Source organism: Globicephala melas, chromosome 11 (genome assembly GCF_963455315.2).
Source record: "Globicephala melas chromosome 11, mGloMel1.2, whole genome shotgun sequence".
In the NCBI taxonomy this organism is placed as follows: domain Eukaryota; kingdom Metazoa; phylum Chordata; class Mammalia; order Artiodactyla; family Delphinidae; genus Globicephala; species Globicephala melas.
The window spans coordinates 88,690,876-88,714,991 of record NC_083324.2 but is presented as its reverse complement, the minus strand read 5'-3'; the positions used below and the strand labels follow the sequence as shown (position 1 = coordinate 88,714,991).

The 24,116-nt window shown below is 40.0% G+C and overlaps 1 protein-coding gene across 1 annotated transcript in view; it reads right to left on the bottom strand.

Moving 5' to 3' along the window:
* Nucleotides 1-18,475, bottom strand: part of DEK (DEK proto-oncogene) — a 30,676-nt gene extending 12,201 nt beyond the window's left edge. The window contains exons 1-7 of the mRNA XM_030881319.3: nucleotides 18,247-18,475; nucleotides 17,735-17,888; nucleotides 14,362-14,463; nucleotides 14,014-14,123; nucleotides 12,566-12,660; nucleotides 11,558-11,678; nucleotides 7,098-7,286 (exon numbers count right to left, since the gene is read on the bottom strand). Coding sequence (XP_030737179.1) covers nucleotides 7,098-7,286; nucleotides 11,558-11,678; nucleotides 12,566-12,660; nucleotides 14,014-14,123; nucleotides 14,362-14,463; nucleotides 17,735-17,879 — 762 coding nt within the window. The 5' untranslated portion in view covers nucleotides 17,880-17,888; nucleotides 18,247-18,475. The remainder of the gene's footprint in view (nucleotides 1-7,097; nucleotides 7,287-11,557; nucleotides 11,679-12,565; nucleotides 12,661-14,013; nucleotides 14,124-14,361; nucleotides 14,464-17,734; nucleotides 17,889-18,246) is intronic.
* Between the last annotated feature and the right edge of the window lie 5,641 nt (nucleotides 18,476-24,116).

Here is a 24,116-nt window from a genome sequence, read left to right as displayed (position 1 = left end):
AAAAATTTTTTTTTTTTTTGAAGCCAAGATGGGCCTTTGGTGTAATCCAATTTTGCATAGTTTTCTCCAAATCTTTCTTTTGTTATGCCAACCTCTCCTGTTTATCCTTTAAGGCTCAGATCAAATTGCTACTTCCTATGACGTTTCCCTGTCTGGATCTTTGCTCCCTACCTGCCTCTAGAAAGAGTTAAATACTCCATCTTGAGCAAACCACTTTCTTAGCTCTTAAGTTATACCTTACTGTACTTTCTCCCTCCTAATCTTTGACCGCTCCCCTCCTACCAACTAGATTGAACGGCTTAACACAGAGACTCTTATTTGTCTCTTGATCTCCACTGCAGAGCTTAGAACTGGCACACAGCAGTTGCTATGTAACTATTTGGAAAACTGGGATGGGAAAAGATCCTTGAAGACTAGATAACTTTAACGATCTATTCCAACCCTGAGGTTCTATTTCATTAGAATCACTCTGCTTGCTAAGACAAACATTTTTTCTATCAATAGCAGTTAGCCAAACTTCTTGATTTTTAGTATCAGTCTTCTGGCACAACTTACCTAAATAGGTTGTACATTTAAGAGAGAGAGAAAAAAAATCAAGTGTGCGGCCTGGGGACCCATGTATTTTTTAAAAGCACCACAGTAAAATGAGAGAGAAATATATGGTCTAGATCTGTCACCAAGCCTTTTCTATGAAGTGCCAGACAGTAAATATTTTAGCTTTTGCTGGTTCATATGGTCATTGTTGTACATTCACCTTTTTTTTTTTTACAAATATTTAAAAAATGGAAAAACCATTCTTAGCTTCTCGGCTGTACCAAAAAAACGGATCTGGCATACAGGCCATAGTCTGCCAACTCCTAGTCTAGATCATGAACTACTGGAAACATATAGGGGAAAGGCAGAGCCAGATAAAGAGATCAATAGGATCCTTTATGTCAATAGCTTTTAGTTTTAAATTTTTTCCAGCAGAAGTGGATATATGCCCATATTAACTTTCCTAAAGCTACTGCTTAAAATCAGATTTGGACATAGAGCTGAAGACAAAAAGTATGACCTAAAGCTCTGGAAAGTTGGTTATTATATCCTCAAAGTACAAAAATGAGGATATATCACCTTCTCTCATGGAGTCAAGACTAAATAAGAAGCAAGATGTGAAAGTACATGGCACACAGCAGATCTCAATAGTATCCTCCTTGTTACATACCAATAAATGCTTATGGAATGAGTGGTACTTCTCCCCAGATAGACTGTCAGTTCCTGGAAGACAGAGGCCATGTCTCTTTTCCCCACTTAGCAAAATGCTCAGGTAGAATAAGACAACCATTCTGAAGGAAGGAGAATGATCAATCTACCCCCAAAGGTTGTATTACACAGCCATGCCCAACCACGTGGGTTCTCTATAGTCTGGCTTCAAGGTACGTTGCTCTAGCTTCATCTCTAACTGCTTTACTTCTGGACAAACTACCTAACCACAAACAAGCGTGTCTGTCACAGTACTTTCCTACTCCCCATCTTTGTTCACGTGTCCAACTTTCCTTTCTATCCCCAAGGTCAATTTCAATTGGTATTTCTTCCATCTCTCCCCAGAGCTTTCACTCATCAACAGAGAGGTTCTCTTTCTTTTGAAATCCTATATTAAGCGTCAATCAAATGGTATTTGGGTAGGAAAATATTTTCTGTAACCCCAACAGCACTTAGCACACTCTCAATTTATTTAACTGAACAATCGAAAAGTGATTACATTAAAAACCAAGTACTGGCCCCCTATTTTAAGTCTTTTTAAAAATATTCTGAATATTTCAGTAATTAAACACAATACGTGGCATTATAAAGCAAAAACCTTGGAAGTACTTATGATACTTAACACCTTTGTTATTTAATCAAATAGGAGGCAAGACTGTGAGTCTTTTAGCAAAATGTATGGGAAAAAATTAGGTGAAAAAGAAAAAGCTAGTTTCCAAATTCTCATAGGATTTATTTCTAAGATTCTGGCTTGCCATTTTTGAATATGCTGTGAGTGGTTCAATCAGGACCATCCAGTACTGTAGGTATTTTTTACATGCTAAAGGGAAACAGATAAAACTGAGAGCTGCCATTAATTTCAGGTAGTACAATGTACTGTCATCTAAACTTTTTACAATGTACTGTAGTAATATAAATTTTTAAAAATTTGAAGGAGATTTTCCATGTGTCTGATAACCGTGAAGGTATAGAATCAGAGGAATGACACGAGCACTTTTTGAAGGAAGGCAAAAAAAAATTCTTGGGAGAAGGCTTACCTATCTTTTATAGGCAGCAGGGCTATTGAAGGAGGGTCTCCAAAAAAGACGCCTGTCACAGAGCCAGAATCCTGTCCTCACAGCAGAAAGGTTGTACTGGGTGAACAGATGAACAAAATAAGTATTAGCTTAAAATACACTATTCTTTTAACAACTTGGCTGAGAAAACTCAAGAGTGCCAAGAGTAAAGAATGTGCAAACCTTGCTATATTCCACAAAAGATTATGAAAGCAAGTTTAACCCTAAACAGATTTTATTATGGTAATTATTCAATTTTGCCTTCCAACAAAAGGTTTCAATAGTTTATATAATTCTGTAATTCCTCTGATCAGATTGAGATAGGGGAATTCTTATTTTTTAGAACATATTTAAGGACTAACAAAGCTTTCACGTTCACCCTCCCACCACTACCAAATAATTTCTCAAATGGCCCAAATGTTTATCAAAACTATAACTGAAAATTTCTCTCACTTGGTAAACATTGTAGGACGGCTCACTCAACATCACACTTTTTATCTGCCTTCCTCTTATAGATGCAGGAAAGCTAACACTTGGGTCTTACTAGCCTCCCCTACAACTAGAGATGGCTGGGTAAAAAGTTCTGGCAATGAGATGTACCTGGAGATCTCTGGTAAAAGGTATCCCTGCCAGTGGGGGAAAAAGCCAAAACATCACTAGAAGAAATCCCTTTACTCTTTTTTTATCTGGAACAGGGATACAATGCCTAAAGGTAAAACAATCATCCTGAGATCATGAGGTTTAATGCCACATGTAAAGATGGTGGCTCAGGAAGAGACAGTCCCCAAATTCTTAGTACCTTTCTTGAGCCACTCTACTAGCCCAGAATTGCCTCTCTGCGGACTTCTTGTCCTGAAAGAAAAAGGGAACTCCTGTTTTGGACATTATCAGTAGGGCTTTTAAGTATTCAGAGCTGAAGATATTCCTGATGTATCTGGGAACATTCAGATAAATTCAATACTCACAAAGTAAATATCTATAGTTTGTTTTATACTTTCCTAGAGATAAAGAGTATTTATAAAAACACTAGGAAACAAAAACTGAAGAAGCATTAAGCTAGCTTTTAAGGGTCTAAAATATAATTAGAATTGTTTTCTCTAATGTGGAGAGCACTGCTTCTCCGTTCTTTTTTCTGTACTCTCAATAATTTCTCTGTACCTAAGGTAATACCTGTTGTGAATGGCATGCCTGAGTATGGTTTAATCTCACTGGTTCATTTCAGGAATCCTCCCCTAAAGATCTACTCCAATGTGTAAATCAGTTGATTTTCATAATAAGTTTACAGAAAATAATTAAACCTCTATTCTCTCATTCTAAAGAAATCTCATCTATCAGTTTCTTCCTGGTTCCAAATTGCTCTCCTTCTACTGCCCTAAGTAAGCAAATGTCCAAGAGCCAAGGTGATAAAGAAGTTTAGACCAGCTCTTTTATAAAGGAATTATTACCCAGGTCACACTCAGAAAGAGCACCTCCTTATGTGAATTAATTCTAAAGAAAAAGAGAATTAAAAATCACTGGGAACCGCTCGCTGCATATCATAGAAACAGAGGTATAGGTACAGAGAACCTCAAACAAAATGTCTTAGCAATTGCTGGCTAACATGCTAAATGTGACATATTTCATATAAAAGACTTAAAAAGAAAAACAAAAACCCTGTCAATTCTGTTTCAACTGCAGTTTTCAGTGATTACAAACATACATTTTAAAATAATATTTACTTATAAATTAAGTATCCTACTCTTTCACACAGCTAAATATGGAAAGTAGCAGGTGAATAATATTCAGCCTCATATAACTGGCTAATGAACAACTATAACTTGAACTGGATTTCTGCTTAAAACTTCTGACTTCAGCAATATGATACAGATTATTTGGTCCAAAGCTCTCAATTTACAGAGGAAACAAGTTCAGTTATTTACTCCAAGAATCTAAAATAACAAGCAGCTGATCTTAACAGGGAGAACTCTTATCTATGAAGGAAAAATTCATTTCAGGAAATAAAAATAAATAATATTAACCCAGTAATTTTCCATGAAAAAAAATCTGCAAAAAACATTACATCTATAGGGCTTCCCTGGTGGCGCAGTGGTTGAGAGTCCACCTGCCGATGCAGGGGACGCGGGTTCGTGCCCCGGTCCGGGAAGATACCACATGCCGCAGAGCAGCTGGGCCCATGAGCCATGGCTGCTGTGCCTGCGCATCCGGAGCCTGTGCTCCGCAACGGGAGAGGCCACAACAGTGAGAGGCCCGCGTACCACAAAAAAAAAAAAAAAAAAATTACATCTATAAGCAATCCTCAACTTTTCCAATCAACCTGCAATTCCTCTGTATAGCCTCTTAGAAAAGAGGTCTTTTCATAGTATTGACCAAAAATACCTCAGTTTATGAAGTCCCTAACAAGGATGCCATTTAACAGACTCCTCAAAACAACAGAATAAGGGAAAACAAAGTTACTATAGAAATACTATCCTTCCTGCCAACACTTACCTTTCAAAGGCAATCAGAGCCTTTCACAGCAATGGAATCAGAAATAAAGTTTTTGAGGAGGATGGCCCTAAATTTGAAGGAGTCTTTAAAGCAATGAAGAATACCTATGTTTGCTAGAGGGTGATTTATCAGGAAAAGAAAAGATTTCTCAGTCTAGATTTTACTGACATTATATTTTATGAAGTCTGTCAATACCAGTCCAAGTAGAAAAACCAAAGCAGAAAACAGAGCATTATGATATAGCTTTTAGACTGTGTGGCTTTACATACTTAATGTCTGAACGGCATTTTTGTGTTTTTTTTTTCTCCATGGATTTTCATCATTTGACCTGGGTTTCTAGCAAATGATCCTCATTTAAGGCAATGAAGAAAGAAAGGCTTTGATCTGTAGTGGAACAGTTCCATTTGTGATCATTATCCAGGAACCAATATGGTTATAAATCAGGAGTCATCTACATTCACAGATGTCAACTAACTCTATTCAGAACAAAGGGACAATAATCTGGAAAGCAAATGAGAAAACGAGTGTAAAATATCCTCACTTTTTAACCTGCACCTTAGTAATGACAAGAAGACTGGATTTATAAATCTTGCATATGGTAAAATGTCATCTTAATACTAATAGTAATAGCAGCAGCTAATACTTATATAGTACTTGTGCCAAGTACTACTCTTAAGTGCTTTAAATAAAGGCACTTAATACAACCCTTGGAGGCTGGTACTATCATTATCCCCATTTTAAAGGTGGGAAACTGAGGTACAGAATTTACAAGTAACTTGCCCAAAGTCAAACAGTGACAATCAGAGTACAGCTGGGATTTGAACCCAGTTTCCAAAGGCCATGCTAATCATCTTGCTTCTACAAAAAAAATTAGATGTTTATATTCTACGACAACTTTTCATGCTTTAAGTCTGCCTTTAAAAAGGTCTTGGGAAGCGTGCGTAGTGAATACACAATAGTAGATAACCCAAAATTTGCTGAATGAGGAAATCTATTACTGCAAAATTGCCACTATTTATATTCACACATAAATAACACGTTTTCCTCCTACATGTCCTTAAAATCTATTCCATAAAAACGCTAGTGCTCAGATTACTCATCTTCCTTCATACCAAAAATATATTAAGATACTAGTTATGAAACACCTGCTGGATCTGTAGTATCCTTTTTAAAATTATGAAGCATTCTATACTTAGCTTTATAGAAGTCTTTATAAAATCTGACCTTAAAACAAGCATGGATTTTAAATACCTAAAGACAAGTATACACAAAATGCACACCTATAAAATCACAGTTCACCACATCTTTATTCTCTCTAATCCAGCAGTTATCAACTGAAGGTGATTTTGCCCTCAGGGGACATTTGGCAATGTCTAGAGACAGTTTTGGTTTTCACAGCTGGAGGCTGGGGGCAGGAATGTGCTACCGGCATCTAGTGGACAAATACTCTGCAATGCACAAGACAGCCCCCTCCAACACCAAAGAATCATCTTGGTCCAAAATGTCAAGCCACATTAATCAAGCCCCTACATAAGACAAGGGGGATTACCCAATTTACACAGCAAGTTCTGATCATTAAAGAGAGCACCAAAACAAGTCAAAACAGAGCCAGCAAAACACTGTTAACAATAACAGGAAATCACCTCCTTGTACCCTCTCCCTCATCTACTTGATTGAAGATATTAAGGAGAGGTAAAGCTAACCCCTTACATGGTTCAGCAGCTCTCCGCTTCCCAAAGTTTTTCTTCGGAAACTAAACATTCTCAACATTTTATAAATACTGCCAAGTAAAAGAAACTGACAGGCATTCCTAAGTGACACAAAATTTGCCCACCAATCAAATAAACTTCAAATGCCACTAGTCTCATTAAATAATCCCAAACTGAGACAAAACGGTGGTCCTTAAACCCCTTGCTTTTTGCATAAAGCAGAATAAAATGGTACAAGTCAATCATAAAGTATTAATATACTATGAAAAATTTCTTTAAAAGTCTCCTTTGTGTTCCTGTCAGGATATGTACTCCTCCCCCTTCATTTACCTACTCTAGTCTTCAAGGTCCAGCTCAAACACAGTGCACAGCAACTTCATTCTTTTCCAACTCTTACACTCTGGCATGGCAATAAAACTAAAAGCTCCTTAAGGGAAAGAAAGGGTTTACACTTAATCCTTTCTGTGTCTTTGGAATTAAAAACAACCAACATGGTACACATATAGTTCCTTCAAATCTATGCTTTCTGTCTTAATCTATTATATAGCAGGAGTATTTAACTCTCTCCATGGAAAGAAATGAGGAAAAACCCCCAACATTTTACCTCCTCTTCACTTTCTTTATCTTCATCATCTGAAGACTCTTCTTTGTTTTTCTTTTCCTCTTCATCACTGCTAGATTCATCTGACAGAATTTCAGGACATTTGGTTCGCTTAGCTTTCCTGGACATTCCAGAACTGTTCCGTTCCTTCTTGTTGCCTTTGCTAGAAGTTTTTTTAGATTTTGGCAATGGCTGCATAAAATAAGGATAACATCAATGAGCTATTATATTTCCAAGTCAATCACGTCTTTTTGATAACTACTTCTCAACTCAATTCTTCTTGTTCCTGTCTCAAGAAATTTTATTTCCAAGCTTAGCAGCTTTACAGAGAATTCATCTTTAATTTCACGTGTCAAATCAACCTTTTTGTCTGCACTACCAACACCCTTTCATTTTTTTAGAACCTTAGGTTCTAGGCAAGAGACTCTTCACATATTTTAAAGAAGTATGTGTTCTACATTCTGATATGGGACTAGAAGCCCAAGTGCACACTGTGTTAAGTTCAGATATTTGTTTATACTTCATCAAGATGATATTTTCAGTTAGACTTGCTATTTATTTCACTCCTACAAGCATTAAAACTGTCACTGCCTTCTTGCTTTAGGGGACCCACTAATCGACCAGGAGGAATCATCCATAAAGGAAATAAAACCTCACTTTACACATCTTGAATTGATGAAACATATAGTTTATATTCATATTACCTATGGGTTCTACTTTCAATAATGCCAGGATTATATTCTCACTGATGATTTTAAATATGCAATAAGTGTTGAGTATGTTAATTATGAAATGAATTAAGAACCACAGAATAAGTGCCCCTGCCATTACTCTGATATTCAATTAAACCATGTATATTTAAAAAGCAGAGATCACATGAGGAAAATAATTTAATTAACTAAAAAATTTAATTTTTAAATGCTTTCTTAGGGGAGTATTTACTAACTTCTGAAATTGAAAACTATAAAATAACCTTGCATAAAGGATCTGAAAAGACTAAGGAATTAAAATTATTTACTTCTAAAATCATGGGCATCTTTTGTCTTTATTTTTGCCTATGTTATTTTCTACAATAAGGAAAATTCTGTAACGTAACCTTAAGATACGCGATTGTGTAAATGTTACTGGTAACTAAGCATGTCTCATGAAACTAGCAGAACCACAGGTCCCTTCTCTTCCAGGAAATTTCAGTCTTAGGGGTCAATGTTACCTGTACAAAAATTAAGAAAAGGTGGCTGCTTTGTGTAATGCGGCATTTTCAGGCTATCTACAACCCACAGGACAGCCTCTAGCTTGCCCAAACGACCTACCCTTCTCTAAAGACAGACTGGGAAACAGCCAATCTAGGGACCTCCAGAAAATAAGTCAGTGGACCAAAGATATTTCTCAGAGAGGTTCTCCACAAGAAACCTCCTAGAATGTATACAGATAACCTTGTTATGTGAACTACTGCCATTACCACCTATTACCAGGAACCAAATCCATCTGGATAAATTCTTTGATATGCTTGTTTGGAGAAAAGGTAACTCACCGTCCAAACTCTCACTACTCACTAAATGAAATCCAAGACATGAATATATTTGAAAAATGTGATATCCCTATGTCAGCTCAGAAACCAGATGCAGGTTATAAGAATATAATCTGTATGTGAAATCAGTAAGATGAGGACTGGAATGGGTGCTGGATAAATTTATACAAGAAAGTGAAAGAATGTTGCATCATTCAAGAAACCCATCAAGAAAATGCAACTTCTAAAAATAAACGAAGAGACTTTCATTTTTAAAAAGTAATAATATATAAATGCCTTAGAGCTTTCCTATACTGGTTCTAAAAATAGCTGAATCTATTAATCAGAATCCAATGTCAAGAGCATCATCCCTTTTTGGAAACAAAATCTGATTAACAGTCAAACTAGAAGTACAAAAAGATAGTAAAACAATGTTAAATCAATAATTTTAAGACTATCCTAGAGCAGAAAAAATTAGTATTAATGACTTTATAGTGTTTTCCTCAAATGATGGAAGCATATGGTAGCACAGAAAATAGCTTGAGATTGATACCATCAGACTAAGGAGTAATCATCACAGAATCAGATATGAAAAATGGATGTAAGAGTAAGATTCCATAAAAAAGGATAAAACAGTGGTGCTCAAAGTCTGGTTCATGGAACCTGCGGTTTCCTGAGACCTTTCCAGAAGTCCAAAAGGTCAGAACTATTTTCATAATAATACCAAGGCATTATTTATTCACTCTTTTCACTGCGTTGACATTTGTAGTTATTGTGCAAAAAGCAAAGGTGGGTAAACCTACTGGTACCTTATCGAGATGGAGGCAGCGAACTGTGTTTGTAGTCATTATATTCCTCACAACCACACACCAGTTCTTGATGAAACAGTAAATACTGTGTTAACTCTCAACCTTTGAGTACATGTCTTTATAACATCTGTATAACAAAATCGGAGGTACACACAGAGTACTTTGGCTACATAAGGAAGTTCACTGATCTCCTCAAAGAAAAGCACTTGCACAACTGAGCAGTGAACTAAGCTACCTTTTTTCATGGAATATCATTTTTAAAAGAATAATTAAAAAACTATGCCTATTCAGACTTAGGTATTTGACAGACATAGTCTCAGAAATAAATGTGAGCCTGTCACCTCAAAAGAAACCTGACAGTATGTATTGCCAATGATAAATTTCAAAATTTCAAGTGAAAATTAAAATTTTGGAAAGTTCACATCCACTATCATGGAACTGACAGCCTCCCAATACCTAAAGATATTTTTTTCTGATGAGACAAAGGTTATATTAATGAATGTGACTTTTTGACAGTGTTCAATGAAATGCGCCAGCATTTGGAAGATATGCATAATTCAGGGAACCAACATTTTCCAAATGGAGAGTGCATATTACAAAATATGCATAGGTAAAAGGTCCAAGTTTATTAACATGGTTTTAGATACATTACAACTAACCTTTAAGAACCTCCCCACTGTGGAGTTTTGGTGTTATATCAAAGGAGACTATCCATAATTAACTGAAAGGGTTTTTAAAATATCCTTCCTTTTTCTAGATACACAGCTGTGTGTGGCTGGATTTTCTTCATGTACTTCAAGCAAATCAATACATTGCAACAGAAGGAAATGCAGAAGCAAATGAGAAGAGAGCTATCTTCTCTTAAGACAGACATAAACAGATTTGCAAAAACAGAAGGCCGTTCTTCTCATTAAAATTTTGTAAAGTATAGTTATTTTTCATACAGATATTACTTTTGTTAACATGTAGTGAGCCTGTTATTTTAGAACTTTTCAGTTTTAATTCAGAATACAGTAAATATCAAAATAACCCACATAAACAAAAGCTCTTGAGGCCCTCATTGATTTTAAAAGGGTAATGGGGTCTTGAGACTAACACACTTGAAAATCACTGAGGAAATGTTGAATATAAACATATTCCTCATATCTCAGGCAACTTAGTAACTGCTTCTGGGGAAATAGTGTTCAAACTCATCTTTTAAATAAATCAACTAGAACCCCTCCTCCCCCATTACCATATGCCTTCAGTTTGTGGCTGTATGACAAAAATATCCTTAAGTATCACTATCCAGCTAATGGTCAACAGGACCAAGAGCAGACAAAAATAAAGTCCCAGAGCTATTTTCTGATTTCTAATCTTAATGCCCTTCTCCCCTCACTGATGGTGTTCCCCTGAACTCCTAGGCCCTCTAGATCTCTTCCCAATTTCTTTCCTATCAAAATGAAAAAATATGAAAATATTTGCTAAAAGATTGAAAACAAACTGAAAATGCAAGGTCATATAATTAACACTTCAATAAACATTTTAACTCAGTGATGTCCTTTGTTACTGTTGAACAATCAGGGCAAACCTAATCCAGATTTTAGAAGAGTAGGGAAAACTGTAAGACTTTTACTTCCCTGTCCAGCTCCTGGGCTCTCTTGATGATTCTGGAAATACAGTTCAAGAAACTTCAAAGAGCCAGCTTTTTTCTGTCACTTTCTCATAACCTTATTCCAGTATCTAGTAAATATCCAGCTTTAATACACCATCTTGCCTTTCCTGATCTGATTATAGGTCACACACTCTCCCTCACCAGCCCAACACCTCACCCTCAGCTCAACCTGTTTCTGTCCTTCAAGTGCCTTCTATATACATAACTCTGGATACTTCCTTTGTATTTCTGTCCCATTTGACATTTAGTTAACAATTATTTTTCTTAATCTTACATCCTTTACATCTGATAAGGGAGAACACATCCGTATGCCTTCTCTGTTATTTCTGTCATGAAATTGTTGCAGATATGTCAACGGAAGGCATATTCTTTGAATGTAAAAGATATTACTGAATGTTGACAGCAATGCTAATTAAAATGTTCCAGAAAAAAAGAGAATGGAGACACTACAAATAACTGATTTGTTACTGAAATAGTAAAAAGTGATCCTCACTTTGCCAGAAGGCTTTGGATGCATTAAGAAATTCAAGATCCTTTTCACCAGTTCACTATTTACACCTGATCGCTCCAAATCAAGAACCTCGCAGATGCTCTTTAACATGGCATTTCTAAATCTGAAACAGAAAATGGAAGAAACCAATGTGATTATGTAGGAAAGTTTATAAACATTCTCCACAATATAAAGATAATAGCTAACCAAACTGGCTCAGCCACAAATATTAAGAAAACAGCCAATGTTTCTCTGAATCTTAGAAGTACTCCCGATAATCTTGACTACTGCACAAAATACAACCAGATGTAATTATTAATAAATGGAAAACATCATTTACCAATTAAGTCTTAAAGGTGGTATGAAAATAAATTCACTTAGTTCACTGAAATATAACCTAAAGTTTTCAATACTATAAAATTCACAGACTTGTTAATTCTTCTGGCTGGTGACTGATTAAACAACACATTTTCCCCTGAGTATTCCTACTGACAATGTCTCAAAGAAGGTATAGGTAATGACCTTTAATACTTAGAGTTTTTAAACTACAAGTGACTTAACAAACAAAAACTCTTATAAGAATATATCATCACATTAAAAAAAATTTTTTTAAAGAATATATCATCTTGTTTGCATTAGAATGGAAATGATTTCTATCAAGTTGATTAACTTCAAAATAGTTTAAGTGGTACCTATAAGTGGGAGAACAGAGTGGCTGGCAGGGAACAGGAATGGAAGAGTTTTCACTACATTTCCTTTGGACCTCCTGAATTTTGGACTGTGTGAATGATTTACCTGTATCATTCTTCTAAGAAACAAAAATGTCTTTTGAGTTTTCAATAATCTTGACAGCCGCTATTTATCAGAAATAGTTAATACTTTATGATGACATGCTCTTGGAATTTAAAGCAAAGAATCGTCAGTCTACTGAAAATGTAAGGGCAGTTATATTTAAATGTTTAAAATTAAGTGTGAAGCACATTAACTATGATATTTATAAAAATAACTTACTTTTTCAACATTTCTTCCTTCTTTTTATATTGGATACTTCCTTTTTCAAATGGAAATCCACTGAACTGACCCACATTCTTCTTTAATGAGGACACCTGAAAATGTTTCTCCTATTATTAATGCTACTATTTATTACCCAGTAATGTACACAAGAAAAATTTCAAAGCCAACACCTTATTTTCACACCTGTCTCCACACTACAATATTGGTGTATTCAACATTTTTTCTTCACATTGGAAAACTGTATTTGCTACTAAAATATTAACATTATAAAGTGTTCAAACTCAATTCTTTGAAAATAACAATTTGAATTGAAATGAATTTCATCTGGGAATTTTTACTAGTAATTATAAAACCACAACTAAATGTTACCTGACAGCACCAGGGAATGTGGAAAGTTACTAAAAGGACAGCCTACTCCCTGGCGATCCAGTGGTTAGGGCTCCGTGCTCTCACTGCCAAGGGCCCGGGTTCAGTCCCCGGTCAGGGAACTAATATCCCACAAGCCGTGTGGTGTGGCCAAAATAAATAAATAACATTAAAAAATAAATGACGTCCTTTCCTTAAATAATACAAGTTGCTAGTAATATTTCTTATTTTCCAACAGAAAGTCAGGGATTGATTCTTTAAAAAGAACAGAGCACCTCCAAAAGTTAATACCATTTAGCAGTAATGGGACTTGTGTAGATTAGATTGTTGTCAGGGTCGACTGAGGTAACACACATGAAAATAAATTTTACCATGCTTCAGACAGTCAAACAATGTCAAACTTTACTTTGTCCACTCACAGCTCAAAGTCTCCTCACTTATATGAAATACTGAAGTTGTGTGTACAGTATAGTAATTCAGTAAATGAAACACTGATTTATTCTAACACTGGCAAAAAATTACCACCTAATTTAACAGATATTTCCTCAAAATGAGATACAATATGCTGTAATCATTTATTTCTGAATGGTTAGAAACATCCAAAAAAGGGAGGTCCCTCGTGGTCCAGCGGTTAGACTTCGTGCTCCCAATACAGGGTGCCTGGGTTTGATCCCTGGTCAGGGAAAGAGATCCTGCGTGCCACAACTAAGACCCAGCACAGCCAAATAAATGAATAAATATAAATTAATTTTTTAAAAATCCAAAAAACAGATTTCTTCTAATACAGTTAAAAATCACTAAAATCATCATAATTTTGATTTCACAATGTGAAATTTTAGTTTGCCTTAAAAACAACTACAGTATGAAGAGCCCTGGATGTTAAAATACTAATGGCTAATATCCAGCTACATGTCCTGTGATAAGTCATTCAACTGTGTGTCAGCTGGCTCACTTGTATGGTATGGAGATTGATCTAGTTGATTGCTTAAGTCCTTTCCAGAACTAAAATTATGCTTCCATTGTGAAGTATTTTAACACATAAGTATACTACTAGGTAAAAGGTATAAAAAAGGTCTTACTGTGCCTGGTCTGTTGTAAAGCAGTTTATGTAGATTTCTAAGTTCATCCGTTTTCTTCTTACTCAGAAAAAAATGTATCCTTTCAATTTCACAAAGTTTCTGCCCCTTTCCTAGGAAAAAATACCATGTTAAAGTTAAATACCCATTATGTGTTAGAACATTTAATTTAATGAGAATTGTTTTTTACAGCATAATTTACATATAACTTGTTCTAATAGGGCAAATTAAATAGAATTACACCAGTTATATATTGCTACTTAGTAAACACTAAAAACTAATAAGCACTGCTATCCATCATTTTGTACATTTAGGCGTTTTCACTATAAAATGAAAGGAACATAAACTCACCTTGTGCAATTGTAAATGGCTCTCTTTGCAAGGAAGAGACTTGCATTGTCAACCTCTCTACTTTTTTCTTTTCCCTCTTGCCTTCCACGATGAGACTCTTTTCTAGAAATCAATTTAATACTTCTTAAATAACAAAAAGCTTAAAGAAGGTATTAACTTTATTACGTAAACATAAACTCTTCTCCTGAGCATGATTTTGAGAAGTAAATGATACAACAGAGATGAAAATACGTGATAAGTTAATAGCGTCGCTGAAGTTTTTTAAAAGTAACATCTTACTTACCTGGCAACCCCACAGGGGAACCAGTTTTTTAAAAAAAAATCAGAAAGCAAACAAACTTCTATCCAGCTACAATTATTGCTATGGAAGTCCAGTCACTTTATTTGTGAAAAATCACCAAGGTACTCATTAAACCTACGATTTGACTAGACATAATTCTATTAATTGGGATTCCATTTACCGTACATCAGAAAACAGCAAGTTTAGATTGAGATTTTAAGAACTTCAAGAGATATTCAGGGCAAAGCAATAATTTAGTAAGCTGACAGAAGAAAAGCAACAGTAAGGCAGAGCAGCCTGGAGTTACTACGGCTAGGGTAAAATTCTACAAGTTTACATTTAAGGCAATCAATTGGGAGGGCATTACTTTGTAGTTCAATAAATGATGTTCATAATAATGGTCATAAAACCCTGTAAAAAAGTTTTGCAATGTTTAGTCCGTACCGCTTTTTTTTTCCTAAGCTAGGTAATATATATATTTTACAATTTAAACATTATGCTGGATTTTCTTTTTTTTATTTTTGGCTGTGTTAGGTCTTCACTGCTGCGCACAGGCTCTCTCTAGTTGCGGTGCGCAGGCTTCTCATTGCGGTGGCTTCTCTTGTTGCGGAGCACGGGCTCTAGGCCCATGGGCTTCAGTAGTTGTGGCTCGCAGGCTCAGTAGTTGTAGCACACGAGCTTAGCTGCTCTGAGGCATGTGGGATCTTCCTGGACCAGGGCTCGAACCTGTGTCCCCTGCACTGGCAGGCAGATTCTTAACCACTGAGCCACCAGGGTAGTCCCTAGGCTGGATTTTCTAAAACCCACTTACTTTCTGACTGAGATAAAGTCAGATAAATAAGAGGACACTATAGATTGCTGGAAGTGCTTCCACTCATTCACCTGCATGCCTATTTTGTGCCAAGTTGCACTAGATACTAAGGAGGCATCAATAGATTAAGAAACTGAATATTTCTTGAAAGAGATCATGTCTACTGGGGTCCGTGAGACACAAATATACTCCAAAGTAGATGATAACACACTTTAAGAAAGATATAATTGAAAGTTCTCTGAGTTGATAAAAGAGTAATTCTTTTTCGATTATGGAAAAAGGACCAAAACACTGGATCTGGCTTTGAAGGACAGGTAAGATTTGGAGACGTAAGGATCTGCCCATAAAGAATTAGTAAAAAGAAAGGGATTCCAGCAGGTGTACGCTGGCAATGGTGTGCGGCAAGGAAAGAAAGCACCCTAAACCAACGCTGGTGACCACTTCGCTTCCTTTCCCTGAGTGATGTAAGCCCTTTGCTTGCTGCTGATTACCATCTATAAGCTAATGACATTCCTGGTCTACCTCCAGTCCAGAGCCTTCTCCTGAGCTTCAGGCTGTCAACTGAACAGCTCCACTTCATGTCCTACAGGCACCAAACTCAAGGCATCCGAAACAGAAGTCATAATCATCTCCAAACTCACTCACCTTCATGAATTCTACCTTTCAGAAAATGGCAGTATTATCCACCCAGCTGCCAAAGACAGAAACCTAGGGGTCATCTTTTACAAGGCATCTCCTACCGCCCTTCCCCTCACTCCCCAAACCACTGCAAGCTAAGTCAATTCACCCCCTTACTTGGCACAAATTTCAGTGTCTTGTTTCTATGATGCCTCAGTAGTAAGTAGAGTTAAATTTTCAGGGCCAAGTAGGATAAAAACATCCACAATTTCGACTGCTCCACAAACACCTCACATGAGGAAAAGGAGAACAATAATAAATTAGGACAACTATAGAACTGCCTGGGGCTATTTTTTTTTTAATTTTCATGTTAAAAAAAAATCACAATTTAAACTGCCATCCATCTCCCTAGCATTACTGTACCGGTCATTTATAGAATTTTTACATGACTTCTGTAATTTCTTCCTGATGTGAAGAAATTCATCATCTCGGTGGTATCCAAAACCAAAAATTCGAGGAAAAAGCGCTGAGAAAGTCTTGGACTAGTAGTGAGATACTGCGGCCAATTTCCAGTTATTATATCATGAATAATTTTAAAATAATTCATATTTTTCCTAAGCGTTTTTGTACTTAAACGTGGACATGCTTCCCCTTAGAGCACATACCACTTTAGACAAACAAAAGGCACACCGTGTAATCTCAACCCAGATTGTATTTATAAAAAGTGCTGACGGTAGACTGGTTTAGACTTAAAAAAAAAAAAAATTGACAGTGAAACCTGGGTTTGGGACGAAATCCTCAAACCTCTTCCCAAGTTTGGTTGAGCGGTAGTCAAATATTAAACAAACCTAGATTGGGCTAACACCACGAGAGAACGATAAGATCTGTGACACGGAGCTTTAAGTGGTTAGAAACATTTTAGGAAGCGGGCACACCTAAGGGGCACTGCCCCATGCATCCTGGATAAACTGACGCAGCATACCACTCAATTCTCTAAGGCTCCTCGGTTTCGTGCGTCCAAATAGGCTACTACCGCTCTCTCTCAACACCAAAACTGAGACAGCTCTGAGCTCTCATTTAACTTTCACAGTTCACTGCTTTCGTATTTAACTACTTTCTAAGGGAGCAACAGCTTTCACCGGTGTTTCCCCGTGAAAGTAACTCCCCTAAGCCTTTGAAAAGAACGTCTGCTGAAGTTCGGCAAATAAATTAAAACTATTAAAATATTTCCAAGACTCGTATTAATAACTTTTTCAAGTCTTAACATATGATTTCAGTTAGGACCCTACAATAACTTCAAAAGGCAAAGGACGTGTACTTAAATTAGCAAAAACAAAACATTACCTTAGGAACTCCCAAGGCTAGCAGTTTTAAAAAAACAGATCTGAAACTTACAAACTTCCTGTCAAATGATAAAATGTTATGAACTTCTCTGTTGCTGGCGAGAAGTAAACTGCACTGCAAAGTAGTAACAACGGAACGAGTAATTTTTTTTAAATTGGAATTCCCAAAGTTATTTTCTCTGCTACTGCTCAACACGAAAAGCCCTAATTCCGCAAACATTCCTACTGAAAATCACTCCGATTTAGCGTCTCTAAGCGCAAAAACAGCCAGAAAACCGTTTTCGAGAAAATCGATCACTAGCAACGAGACTTCCTCCCCACCTTTCTCTTCCTCTTCCTCCTCCTCCTCGTCGTCCTCGTCCTCCTCTTCACTTTCTTCTCTCGGGCCGGGCATTTCGGGCTCTTTCTCGGACGCGGGCTGGGCGGGGGCTCCCTCTCCCTCCGCAGCAGGGCCGGAGGAGGACATGCTGTGGACCTGCGAGCGGGGAGGAAGCCACACGTCTCGGTCCCCTCGCCCCCGGCTGGAAGGACGCGGCGGCTCCAGCCGGCCGCCCCCGGGAGCCGCGGGAAACCTGACCGCAAAGTTGCCTCCCAGCGTAGCCGGGTCTGCTGCTCTCACTCCCCGGGGGCGGCTTCCCTCTTGCCCCGCAGGCAGTCCGGCCGTCCTGAGGCGGGAAAGCGCGGGCGCCTAGCCGCCCCTCCCACCGCCCGGCCCGCGCCGCCGGCCGCCCCGCGTCCCCTCCCCCGCCCCAGGCCGCCGTCCAAATGGCCGCGGCGGTGCGGGCGGGCCCCGCGCGCCCTCTCGGCCTGTCCTTCGCCAACGCGGCCCTCACCACGGGTCCCGGCCGCCGCGGGCCTGGCGCGCGAGGGCACGAAGACGCTCCGGGCGGTGGCGACGGGCACCGAGGAGGACGCGCGCGGACTGCTCGCTGGCGTGACGCTTGCGCCGCTCTCTCGAATGCCCAGAATCAACAAGATTTTCAAAATGGCGGTTCGGGAAGGAAAGCGGGAATGCGGCGGCCAATCAGGGCCGTGAGCTGGGAGTTGGCGCGCGCGGAGTGGGGGAGGCGGGGCGGGCCGGCGCCTCTGTGGGAAGCCCCGGCGGGCTAGGCTGGGGCGGGGGCGCGAGGGTGGCCCTGGCCGCGGGCGCTGGGGCCGCGCGCTCCCAGGCGGCCCCCGGCGGCGTCCGGCGTCTGGTCGGCGTTCTGCCTGAAAAGCGGACAGGCCGCTTCCCGGGCGGCGGGCGGGAGCGGGCGCGGGACCGGCGTGGCGGCGCCGAGCGGAAGAACGCTAGAGGGCCTGCATGTGTATTGTCTCCGTGGCTCGTTCCCGGAAAAGAGGAGCGGCCGCGGGTCCGCGAGGGGGCGGGCGGAGGGTGGTGAAGAAGTTTGTATCCCGTGAAGTCGCTGCTACAGTATTTCCCAGAGGTTGAGGGGAATAACTAAGTGAGCGATCTCATTTGGGTCCCAGAGATCACGCTGGTGATGACTTCCGAATCTGCTGTATTTCGGAGGACCCCGTCGCTTGTAAGGTGCACCACAAGGGAAAAGCCCCTACCACGTTGAAAATTCACAGTCACCGGAGAGAAAAAGATTTCCAGACCTGTAAATGTAGGGGGAAATCATGTGTGTTAGTTATAATAGAGGAAATACGGTATCACCCAGTCCAGGCTCTTCTCCCAGAGTTTAGGCCAGCTCCGCAGAATCCTTTAAAACTCAACGTTTAAAAAAGTGAACACATTGCTCCCATACCCTTGAGTTTTCGGGCTTGCAGGTCGAAACCGTAGCAATAAACTCATCTTTTGGCTTCGTTTAAAAAAAAACAAAACACAACACAGTGCTTTCCCCCGCCCAAATGCTCCCCCCTTACTGTATTTGATTCCCTTCATTCCCGCCCCCCCACCCCGAAGTCCTCAACCACTGTCTGCCCACAGGATCCTTTTACTGGATGAATTTAACAGAAATATGATCAGTTAAATTTCCCTGAATGGACTCCGGTTTGTAAGGCAAAAGTTAGACATTTTCTTTGAATCTTCTTTTTTCCTTTTGTGCCCGTACTGAAAACATAAGCAAATCCTGTCACTTATACTCTCAAATTTAAAACCGTTTTTCACTCTACTGATGTCACTCAGCTCCTGTCCACTCTGTTGCTTGGATTTGGACATAGTCCCTCACTGGTCAAGTGGCTTCCACATTGCTAGCCCCACCTCCTACTAATCACGTAGCAGCCAAGGTGATTTGTTTGTATTTTTGTTTTAATTATCAGATTGGGTACTCGCTTGCTTAAGACTCTCCAATGATTCCCCATCATACTTGGAATAAAATTCAAAATACTTATGGTTGTCCACCAAAGAAAAATGCACAACCTAAAAGTTGCGAGTTACTTTTTTTTTTTTTTTTAATAAATTTATTTTTGGCTGCATTGGGTCTTCATTGCTGTGCCCGAGCTTTTCTCTAGTTGTGGCGAGCAGGGGCTACTCTTCGTCGTGGTGCACCGGCTTCTCATTGCACTGGCTTCTCTCGTTGCAGAGCACGAGTTCTAGGCACGTGGGCTTCAGTAGTTGTGGCACGCGGACTCAGTAGTTGTGGCTCGCGGGCTCTGGAGCGCAAGCTCAGTAGTTATGGTGCACGAGCTTAGTTGCTCCACGGCATGTGGGATCTTCCCAGACCAGGGCTCAAACCTGTGTCCCTTGCATTGGCAGGCAGATTCTCAACCACTGTGCCACCAGGGAAGCCTCGAGTTATGTTTTATTCAGGGAACTTACTGAGGACTATGGCCTGGGAGACAGCCTCTCAGATCGCTCTGAGGAACTGCTCTGAATAAGTAAGGGAAGAGCCAGGATATATAGGAGTTTTTGCTGAACGAAACCCACAAAACAACAACAACAAAACCCAAACAAAAACATGTAGTCAAACATCAAAAGATTACTGCTAATCACAAAAAAAAGATATCTCAAGTTAATGATTTTACTGCTTTTCTATGAATGGGAAGATGCAAGAGATTGGGCTCATTGGAAATCATTCCTTAGAAATGCATCTCTTTTTTAAAAATAAATAAATTATTTATTTTATTTTTGGCTGCATTGGGTCTTTGTTGCTGCATGCAGGCTTTCTCTAGTTGCAGTGAGTGAGAAATAAACTTCTGTTAAACAAAATTGTTTAACTGCTGTTAAATAAACTTTTGCCAAAAGAACCTGTCTCATCCTAATATACCATCACATCACAATAAACAAAAAATGCTCTGAATCTTCATAATAAGAGTTTATTTTGGTTTGCATGCATTTGGCAAATCCCTATTGATCACTTACTATGCGTCAGGCCCTGCTTTAGGTGCCAAGAATACTGTGATGAACAAGACAAAGTCCCTGCAGCCACAAGGAGTATACATTTTAGTGGGGAAGACAGACAATAAGCAACTAAAATTTTCAGATAGTGATAAGTGCAACAAAAGAATCAAAGACCTTACTTCTTTTTTGTTGTTGTTATGAATTTATTTATTTTTATTTTTTATTTTTGGCTGCATTGGGTCTTTGTGGCTGCCCGCGGGCTTTCTCTAGTTGCGGTGAGCAGGGGCTACTCTTCGATGCGGTGCGCGGGTTTCTCATTGCGGTGGCTACTCTTGTTGCAGAGCACCGGCTCTAGGCACATGGGCTTCAGTAGTTGTGGCACGCAGGCTCAGTAGTTGTGGCACACGGGCTCTAGAGCGCAGGCTCATTAGTTGTGGTACACAGGCTTAGTTGCTCCGCAGCACGTGGGATCTTCCTGCACCAGGGCTCGAACCCGTGTGCCCTGCATTGGCAGGCAGATTCTTAAGCACTGCGCCACCAGGGAAGTCCTTAGAAATGCATCTTAACCATCTAGGGCCAGTATCCTGTTTTTCTCTGTCCTGAATTCCCCTCAGGGTGCAGTGGCTGATGGCTTGATGGTGGTAACATTTGCTGTTTACTGGAATGACAGGCAACATTCTTTGTTTACTGAAATGGCAGGCAACCATTTTTTTTTTGTCCACATGGTTTATAAGGTCCTACATCATCCAGTTGCTGACAATCTTGATTTCATCTCTCTGACACTCTTGGCTGTTTCAGCCACACATACCTTTGATGTTCCCCCATAAAGCCAAGCTCACCCCTACCTTTGGGCTCTCCACCTTTTTTCTGCCAGGACTGCTTTTCCCTCAGAATCTTCAAGTGATTTGTACCTTCACATCATTTAGCTCTATGCTCAAGTGCTTCTTCTATCCCAATAGCATCACTATTCCCTTTCCATTCTTTTTCAGTCATTCACTTATTCATTCAAAAATATTTATTGAGGGGCTTCCCTGGTGGCGCAGTGGTTAAGAATCTGCCTGCCAGTGCAGGGGACACAGGTTCGAGCCCTGGTCCGGGAAGATACCACATGCCGTGGAACAGCTAAGCCTGTGCACCATGACTGCTGAGCCTGCGCTCTGGAGCCCACGAGCCACAACTGCTGAGCCCACGTGCCACAACTACTGAAGCCCGCACGCCTAGAGCCTGTGCTCTGCAATAAGACAAGCCACCAGAATGAGAAGCCTGCTCACCGCAACGAAGAGTAGCCCCTGCTCTCCGCAACTAGAGAAAGCCCACGCGCAGCAACAAAGACCCAACACAGCCAAAAATAAATAAATAAAATAAAATTAATTAATTTTAAAAAAATATTTATTGAGCACCTACTCTCTGCCTGTCACTAGGACTAAGTCCCTGCCATCTTCAAGTTTACATTCTAGTTGAGACAGTGAACAAACAAGTGAATTTATTGTATGACAAATAGCTATGAAAGTAAAGCAGGTTAAAGGAGATAGGAAGGACCAGTAGGATGGATGGGATTTTATTTTACATATTTGATAATTAAGGAAGATCTTGTTAATAAGATGGCATTTGAAAAGAGATCTTAAGTAAATGAGAGCAGTGGAGAAAGACTAGATATATTCTAAAGAATTCTCTAGAGTACTGAATTTGGGTTATGATGACCTTGGGTTTTTGGTTCAATAACCAGAACAGAGTATGTATTTGCTGAGATGAGGAAGACCTCAGGGGTTGGGGGAGGGTGCGGGCTTTTATTAGGGGAGGGGCAAGGAGTAGTGGAGAGGGAAGTCAGTTATTTTTTAGGCCTGTTAGATCTGAGATTCCTGCTAACATCCAAATGGAGATTCAGGCTAGGCAGTTGGATACGAAAGTCTGCCATTCAGGTGAAACTCTAGCCCAAGATATAGATGTAGGAGTTGTCAACACGTAGTAGATGGTATTTAAAGCTCTGAGCCTGGAGGAGCGCACTAACAGAGTGAACATCAGCAGACGTGAGGAGAGGGTCAAGATTGTACCCTGGAGCTCACCAGTGTTTAGAGGTTCAGGAGAGGAAGTGGAACCAGCCAAGGAGACGACAAGGAGCAACTGAACCCAGTGAAGTGGGAGGAAAATCAAGCGAAAATGTCGAGCTTCAGAAGCTAAGTGATTAAGAAGTATCTAAGCTGAGAGAGCGATCAGCTGGGTCAAAGCTACTAAAAGGTCAGGTGAGATAAGCACTCAGAATTGACCGCTGGGTATAAGAATGATGAGTTATCAGCGGCACTGACAAGAGTTGTTTCTCTGCAGTGGTGAGTATGAAGGTGCCAGGAGTGGGGTTAGAGAGAGACAGGTAGGTAAGGAATGGAATCAGACACTTTCCAGAAATTTTACTATTTCGGGGGAGCAGAAAAATGGAGCAGTAACTCAAAGAGAGTTTGGTTCTTTTTTTTTTTTTTATCAAGTTATTTTATTCATTTATTTTTGGATGCGTTGGGTCTTGGTTGCTGCGCGCGGGCTTTCTCTAGTTGCAGCGAAAGGGGGCTACTCTTCATTGTGGTGCACGGGCTTCTCATTGCTGTGGCTTCTCTTATTGCAGAGCATGCGTCCTAGGCGTGCGGACTTCAGTAGTTGTGGCACGTGGGCTAGTAGTTGTGGCTCGTGGGCTCTAGAGCGCAGGCTCAGTAGTTGTGGCGCACGGGTTTAGTTGCTCCACGGCATGTGGGATCTTCCTGGACCAGGGCTCAAACCCATGTCCCCTGCATTGGCAGGCAGATTCTTAACCACTGCGCCACCAGGGAAGACCTGGGAGTTTGGTTCTTAAGTAGGGAGATATTACTGTATGTTTATGTGATGATGGAAATGAATCAGTAGGGAGGGGGAAATTGGTGATGAAAGAGAAGGAGGGGACAATAGCTGGAGCTGACCTAAAGTTGGTATGTCAAGTTGGGCTCTGTAAGCAGATGCTGAAACAGAATCTGGGGTGTCAGATATTGATTAGGAATCAGTACCTGTGAAAGGAAGGGGGAGAAAGCAAGAGTGGGCAGAGGAAGAGGTCAAACTGTAAAGCAGAACTGGCCAAGCTTCAGCCAACTCCATGGGGAGTTCTGGAGTGAGTACAGCTCTTCAGAGTGTCATGCGTGGCTGAGCTTTTATACCCCCGCCTTGCCCAGTCACTGCATGCAAGCTGCTCCAGGAAGGGCATGACCTGGGATGAAGTTGACCACAGATGGGGCAGCCGCTGAACAAGCTGACCATGGAGGCTGTCTGCTGACTGCGGGCTCTGCAGCTGAGCAACAGGTCCTTCCTCGAAGGGGGATCTAGGTGACACATCTTCATGTCTACATGGGAGATGAGAGGCAACGGAACCTAGTACACAAGTGGAGGAGCTGTCCTTAGGACAAT